This window comes from Oreochromis niloticus, unplaced genomic scaffold (genome assembly GCF_001858045.2).
Source record: "Oreochromis niloticus isolate F11D_XX unplaced genomic scaffold, O_niloticus_UMD_NMBU tig00007851_pilon, whole genome shotgun sequence".
NCBI classification, from domain to species: domain Eukaryota; kingdom Metazoa; phylum Chordata; class Actinopteri; order Cichliformes; family Cichlidae; genus Oreochromis; species Oreochromis niloticus.
In genome coordinates this window covers 18,680-26,674 of record NW_020328805.1, presented here as the reverse complement: position 1 = coordinate 26,674, position 7,995 = coordinate 18,680, and the positions used below count along the sequence as shown (strand labels likewise).

The window sequence follows — 7,995 nt, the reverse complement described above, 5'->3', positions numbered from 1 at the left end:
CTCAGGAACAAATAAAACATTGAAATAAACCAAACATTAACATTTAGAAGTGATCTAAGTGACTTATATATCATTTTTAACCTCAGTAGTGAAACCTCTGTTAATAAAAATAGTGTACATGTACATACGTGTACATACCTTAATAAAAACAAGCAGGTGAGATGTTAGAACGCTTTTATTTCTATTCTAGTGGACACTCAATACTATAGACAGCTGCTGGGGTTTCTTTAACCTGAGTAGTGAGAAGTCCGCGAGCGGGGGGGGGGGGTGGGGGGGGGGGTTGAGTTTTGGACGAAATGCATTCTGGGATATATAGCTGTCCCAAGTCCACACCGATGCATGCTCGATAAAACGGGCGGATCGAGAACACATCCGGGACTTTTTCGCGTTCTCGGCTTGATGCGTACTTCGAATTGGAACAGTACTTGGTCTCCGACTGATGACGTATCACGAGTACACGAGAACGCAAGTACGCACAAGTACGCATATTGATAAACGCCCATTCTCTCCATACCTGAGAGTGCTGAGTCTCCAGCCTGGATCCTTCAGTCCAGCCAACAGCAGCTTCATTCCTGAGTCTCCTGGATGATTGTAGCTCAGGTCCAGCTCTCTCAGATGGGAGGGGTTGGAGCTCAGAGCTGAAGCAAGAGAAGTACAGCCTTCCTCTGTAATCAGACAGCCTGACAGACTGCAGACACACAAAACAACAATCCATCTGTCAACAACCATTTTCTCTTTGTCACAATAACATCCATTTACATTCATTCAATGTAACTTTATTTATAAGTGACAATACCCAACAGACAACAACAGTCATCTCAAGCTGTTTAACAGTGTAAGGTATCAGCCTACAATATTAGAGAGAAAGCCCCAACCATCTATCAGACTATCTAGTTTGAGCATCACTTGGTGATGGTGGGAAGGAAGAACTACCTTTGACACAAAGATCCTCCCTGTGAATGCAGGCTCCAGGAGGAGCGTCTACCATGACTGGTTGCAGGGTGAGGGGAAAGAGAAGAGATGAGCTCAAAGACACAAGAACAAAATGCAAACTAGGGAGAGAGAAGACAAATGTTAAGGACATGCAGTAGTGACATATAAAAGCATCAGGAGTGAAAAGAGGGGAGTGGAGAAGAAAGCAGAGCATCATGGGAAGTCCACCAACAGCCTTAGCCGATAGCAGAATAACCAAGGGATGGTTCAGGGTCACCTGATCCACCTCTAACTATAAGCTTTATCAAGAAGGAAAGTTTCAAGCTGATCTTCAAAGTAGAGAGGGTGTCTGTCTCCTGAACTCAAACTGGAAGCTGCTTCCACACCAGGTCCAACATAGCCAGGCTGAGTGGTTAGATTAGTCCAAAGTGAAGTTATTATTTGTGTCACATTTTAGTTTAAATGTAGAAAAACTATCCAAAAGTTATTTCTACATCTGATATTAAACAGTTTAAATCAGGGGTGTCAAACGTACGGCCGCATCAGGGCTGCAAACGGGTTTAATCCAGCCCGTGAGATGATTTTGTAAAGTATAAAAATGAGCCGCAATTTTTCAATAAAGAAACTGCTGTTCCAATTGTGTCCATTGGATGGCGCAATAGCAATTGTGAGCTACTTTGTTTTGCCTGCGAAATTTAAACCTGATGTGCTTTGGCACCCTCATTGCCCCAATAGGTCTCTGTCAAAAAAGAGAAAAGTGGATGCAGAGTGCAGAGTGTTCCAAGAAAAATGGTCATCCTCCTATTTATTCACGAAAGTGAATGGGAAAGCTGTATGTTTGGTGTGTTCCCAGCATGTTGCAGTGCTGAGAGAATATAACCTCCGTCGCCACTACATGAGTCTTCATGCCGACAAATATGACAACTTTCAAGGACAGCGGAGAAGAGAGGTGAATGAACTGTTGGCGGGTCTGAAGAAACAGCAGTGTGTGTTTACTCACAGCCGAGACATCAGTGACGCTGCAGTGAAAGCTAGCTACCTCATTGCTAACGAAATTGCACTAGCTTCAAAACCATTTAGTGAGGGTGAATTTGTAAAAACATGTATGATGAAGGCATCGGAGATTGTGTGCCCTGAAAAGCGCCAGGCCTTTGCAAATATCAGCCTGACAAGAAACACAGTTGCCGACAGGATTTCTGATCTTTCAGCGGATTTGGACAGCCAGTTGAAGCAAAAAATAAAGTCAGTTATTGTGTTTTCAGTTGCAATTGATGAAGGCATGGACATTACAGATGTTGCACAACTGGCAATTTTCATCCGCGGAGTTGATGACACATTGACCGTCACCGAGGAGTTCGTGGAGTTCGTGCCGATGACAGATACAACGACCGCAGCTGATATTTTCACCGCACTCGTCGGCGCGCTGGACAGGGTCGGAGTGGACAGGTCCCGCGCTGTCAGCCTGGCTACCGATGGTGCACCCTCAATGATCGGGAAGAAAGCAGGCGTTGTAAAAAAGTTCAGAGATAAAGTGCAATCTGCAAATGGAGGACGTGATTTTTGGACTTTTCACTGTATTTTGCACCAGGAGGCTTTGTGTTGCAAGTCACTGAAAATGGATAACGTCATGAAGGTGGTCATCCAAACTGTTAATTTCATCCGATCCAGACGCCTCAATCACCGTCAGTTTGACAGTCTTCTCAGAGAGAAAGACCACATCTATGGCCTGCCATACCACACTGAGGTTGAGCAGAGGTCCTGTGCTGAGGCATTTCTTTGAATTACGAGAAGAAATTGAACAGTTTATGGAAGAAAAGGGCAAACCAGTGTTAGAATTTCATTCCGCAGAATCGATGCAGGACCTTGCATTTATGGTGGATGTTACAGAGCACCTGAATAACCTGAACAAACAGCTGCAAGGACCCAACAAAGTTGTCACACGGTATTATGACAGCATACGTTCTTTCAAGTTGAAGCTGTTATTGTGGGAGACGCAGCTCGCTTGTGGTGATGCAGCTCACTTCCCCTGTCTGAAAAATGTGTGCACGATCCAAAGTGTGGCAGATATGAAGCAGTTCAAAGATAAAATAACGGGACAGTTTCTAGAGTTTGAGCAACGATTTCAGATTTCTGGTGATCTAGAGAAAGACTTCATTTGCTTGCTGTTCACTGTGAATCCCTCTGATCAGGATCCAACTTGAAATAATAGACTTGCAGTGTGACTCGGATTTGAAGGGCAAATTTGCCGCAGCTTGAACACATTTTATCAGAATCTCTTGCTGGGTTACCCCAACTTGACAGCCCTCGCTGCAAAACTGTTGTGCATGTTAGGAACCACATATCTTTGTGAGCAAGTTTTCTCTGTAATGAGCATAAATAAAACAAAACTGCGCTCAAGGCTCACACACAAGCACTTGAATCACATCCTGAAGTTAGCTGCCGCTCAGGATGTGAAGCCTGATATTGATGAGCTGGTGAAAGCTAAAAGATGCCAGGAGTCAAATAAACTATGCAACCCCACTGAAAGTGCTGCATGAGACACCCTGATGTAGTTCTGTGATATACTTCTGTGAATCACTGAGGCACTGTGTGCTTGTGTGTTCTTTGTCCTCAGAATTTTCAAATAAATTGAGGTGTTTTGTAATTAATAGGTATGTTGTGCCTGTACTATTTTGAACATACTGTCTACAGGCTCTAGCTTTATTTTTATGTTGATCGTATTGAAACAAAGAAAACAATTTGAAGTTGTTGTTTTTAAGTTACATATACAATGATTTTACCAGTCCGGCCCACTTGAGAATAGACTTTTCTCCATGTGGCCCCTGAACTAAAATGAGTTTGACACCCCTGGTTTAAATGGTGAAAAAAGCTGTAAAGACAACAGAAAGTCAATAAAGAAAAAGAGAGTCGATAAAAGCCTCTTTAGAGGGTGACCAGTTTAAAACTCAGACTTTTAAACTGGTGATTCTCCTTCTCTGTCCATTTCCTATGAGGGATTTGATAAGCTGAACATTCTTCTGGCCTTTCTTTAGTTCTTTGGGTGCTAATCAAAGAAGAAAACACATGGGTCATGTGACGTGACATAAGGAGCGCTCTGATTAGTTGGGATTCACAAACTATGGTGCTGTTTGCAAGCTTAGCTTTGCAGTGCCAAGAAGATCTCTTAAATAGGGATGAGACGGTCAACACTGACGTTTCCACAGTTTGGAGCTTCTGAAGTGCACATGTTTGGAAACGCTGGGCCGTGGTTCAAACAGTCAGACCACGTGACCTCAGCTGCCACAGGTAACATACCTGCTGCTTCCAGGCATTGCCAGGCTCAGGAATTCCAATTTTTGATTGGCTGGTCTTTTGGACTGGGCCTTGTAATGACTGAATGAATGCTTTTCATTCAGAGAGGGAGCCACACACTGTCGGTAACATCATTAGAACATCTCAGTAAAAACACCACCCCTCCTTCAAGGACTAAATCAAACAGACACCAGTTTTCAGCTCTGTCTGCGCTCTACTTTTAACAGAAAATATGATTTACTGCATTCAGGGATATCATCCTCACTGTCAGCAGTTACTCACACACTGTGTGTAGAAATACAGAAAATATTGATCCTATAAAAAGGAAAGCTAGAAAAACACATTGATTGATTCTACACTGCACTACATTTCTACACTGTGTGTAGAAATAAAGAAAATATTGATACTACTACGCAGTAGAAGTTGGGAACAGAGCAGCTGTGAAATCTGTCTCTTTGTTATGCTCAGCGTCTTTTAGTTTACATTTTGACTGCTCAATTGTGAGCTTTTTGTTATGCACAAAAAGAACATTGTTTCTTTTATTTATGGAGCATTATTGTTATATAAATGCTCATAATTTATTTTTGAGTAGTTTTTTTCCCCATGTACCTCTATGCTGTATGTTAATAAAAGTGACTGTGTGACATCTGCGACACAGCTTTCACTAAGAACTCTTTTTGTTCTTACTTTATGTCTTTAAAAAAATATCAAGATATACAGGTCCTTCTCAAAAAATTAGCATATTGTGATAAAGTTCATTATTTCCTGTAATGTAGTGATAAACATTAGACTTTCATATATTTTAGATTCATTACACACAACTGAAGTAGTTCAAGCCTTTCATTGTTTTAATATTGATGATTTTGGCATACATAACTCATGAAAACCCAAAATTCCTGGGTTTTTTCCAGATGTTCCAGATGAGTTCCAGATGACTTTCCTGCAGAATTCTACAAATAATTCTGGACAATTCTGCCACCTGTATTCCACAGAATCTTGCAGGAAATCAAGGAAAATGATCATCTGTGGAAATGTAGGAATCCTCACCTGAGAGTTTCCACTGCACACTGTGAATTCTTTAGTCTAGCAGACAGAAGCTTTACTCCCGAATCCTGCAGGTCACAGTTACTCAGGTCAAGCTCTCTCAGACTAGAGAACTGGGAACTGAGAACTGAGGACAGATCTTCACAGCTTCTCTCTGAGACGTTACATCCATTCAGTCTGAAAAATAAAAGACAGTCTATAAAACAAATACTCGTGTAAAGTTTGTTAACACTTTTCACAACATTAAATCTTTTCTTTCTATTTTTATAGGAAACATTAACATACTAAGATACAACATCATATGGATAAACTTAGCTTAAATATTTAATTAATAATTCTAAAAACAAAACGTAATTTGATCTGACCTCAGAGTAATCAGTTTACAGTTTAAACTTTGTAGTCCAGCAGACAGAAGCCTCACTCCTGAATCCCGCAGGTTTTTGATACTTAGGTCCAGCTCTGTCAGTCTCAATGACTGTGAGCTGAGAACTGAGGACAGAGCTTCACAGTTTTCCTCTGAGAGTTCACAGATGTTAAGTCTGAAGATAAAAACATGAATAAAAATAATTATTAAAGAGTAATCAAGGTGCAATAGCTTATTGTCTTGAGCAGGTTAGTAAAACTTCTCTTTAACTTACTGGTTAAATTGTTGATTATTTTTGTCAGTTTATATATACAAAAAAAAAAACCATCAAACATATAACCAACAGAACTAAAGAGTTGAATTAAACTAAACAAGTTGATCTGACCTCAGAATATTCAGTTTGGTGTGTGGACTCTCCACTGCAGCAGACAGAAGCTTTACTGCTGAAGCCTTCAGGCTGTTGGTACTCAGGTCAAGCTCTCTCAGACTACAGGACTGGGAGCTGACCACTGGCAACAGAATTTCAATGCCTTTTTCTGACAGGTTACAGTTGCTCAGCCTGAGAGAGAGAAAGGGGGGAAAAAAGAAAGAAAAGAAGATCATAGGGAAACCACTACCTACTGAGCTAATAATAATTGTTACTATTTGTATGTTTTCTGCATTTCTGATTTATTTCCCATGATTTTAAGATTTTTGCTGATTATAGGATTTTAAGTGATGAGTTCATGTTTACTTACAGAGCTTTTTTAGAGGTTTTGACCACTGGCAGCATTCTCAGAAGAGCCTCCTCTGAAGCAGAATATTTCTTGAAGTCAAACTCATTCAGATCTTCTGATGACAGTAAGATGAAGGTCAGAGCTGAGCACTGAGCAGGAGACAATTTACCTGTGGACAGACTTCCTGAACTCCTGCCCTGCTGGATCTCCTCCAGTAGAGAATGATCGTTCAGTTCGTTCAGACAGTGGAGCAGATTGATGCTTTTCTCTGCAGACAGATTTTCATGGAGCCTTGCCTTGATATACTGGACTGTTTCCTGTTTGGTCTGTGAGCTCCTTTCTGTCTGTGTCAGCAGACCTCGTAGGAGAGTCTGATTGGTCTGCAATGAAAGGCCCAGGAGGAAGCGGAGGAACAAGTCTAGGTGTCCATTTGGACTCTGTAAGGCCTTGTTCACAGCACTCTGGTAGAAGAAATTTAGTATGAATTTTGTTTGGGGGGGTTTAAATACCTGCGGTGTTTCTAGATTCAACAGATTGAGTCCAGAGTTGATGAAGGTCAGATGGACATGAAGAGCAGCCAGAAACTCCTGAACACTCAGATGGATGAAGCAGAACACCTTGTCCTGGTACAGTCCTCTCTCCTCTTTAAAGATCTGTGTGAACACTCCTGAGTACACCGAGGCTGCTCTGATATTGATGCCACACTCTCTCAGGTCTGATTCATAGAAGATCAGGTTTCCTTTCTGCAGCTGATCAAAAGCCAGTTTTCCCAGAGACTCAATCATCTTCCTGCTCTCTGGACTCCAGTGTGGATCTGTCTCAGCTCCTCCATCATACTTGACCTTCTTCACTTTGGCCTGAACCACCAGGAAGTGGATGTACATCTCAGTCAGGGTCTTGGGCAGCTGTCCTCCCTCTTTGGTTTCCAGCACATCCTCCAGAACTGTAGCAGTGATCCAGCAGAAGACTGGGATGTGGCACATGATGTGGAGGCTTCGTGATGTCTTGATGTGGGAGATGATCCTGCTGGCCTGCTCCTCATCTCTGAATCTCTTCCTGAAGTACTCCTCCTTCTGTGGATCAGTGAACCCTCTGATCTCTGTCACTCTGCCAACACACTGTGGAGGTATCTGATTGGCTGCTGCAGGTTGTGTGGTTATCAAGAGGTGAGCAGAGGGAAGCAGTTTCCCCCTGATGAGGTTTATCAGCAGCTCATCCACTGAGGTGGACTTTCTAGGGTCAGTTAGGATTGTAGTTTTGTGGAAGTCCAGAGGAAGTCGACACTCATCCAGACCATCAAAGATGAACACAACCTGGAAGTCTTCAAAGCTGCAGATTCCTGCTTCTTTGGTTTCAGTAAAGAAGTGATGAACAAGTTCCACCAAGCTGAACTTTTCCTCTTTCAGCACATTCAGCTCTCTGAAAGTGAATGGAAATATGAACTGGATGTCCTGGTTGGCTTTGCCTTCAGCCCAGTCCAGGGTGTATTTCTGTGTTAAGACTGTTTTCCCAATGCCAGCCACTCCCTTTGTCAGCACTGTTCTGATTGATTTATTTCTTCCAGGTGAGGCTTTAAAGATGTCTTCTTGTCTTATTTTTATTCCTAGTCTGTGTTTCCTGGATGCTGTTTCAATGTGTCTGACCTCA

The 7,995-nt window shown here is 42.1% G+C and overlaps 1 protein-coding gene across 1 annotated transcript; it reads right to left on the bottom strand.

Moving 5' to 3' along the window:
• Positions 1–630: 630 nt before the first annotated feature.
• Positions 631–7,005, bottom strand: LOC112845552 (NACHT, LRR and PYD domains-containing protein 12-like). The gene is made up of 6 exons (XM_025904968.1): positions 6,370–7,005; positions 6,018–6,191; positions 5,634–5,807; positions 5,272–5,445; positions 934–1,052; positions 631–688 (listed from the first exon to the last, which is right to left on the bottom strand). Exons 1-6 carry the CDS (start codon positions 6,402–6,404, stop codon positions 672–674), a joined length of 693 nt encoding a protein of 230 aa, XP_025760753.1. The 5' UTR covers positions 6,405–7,005; the 3' UTR covers positions 631–671.
• Positions 7,006–7,995: the final 990 nt, after the last annotated feature.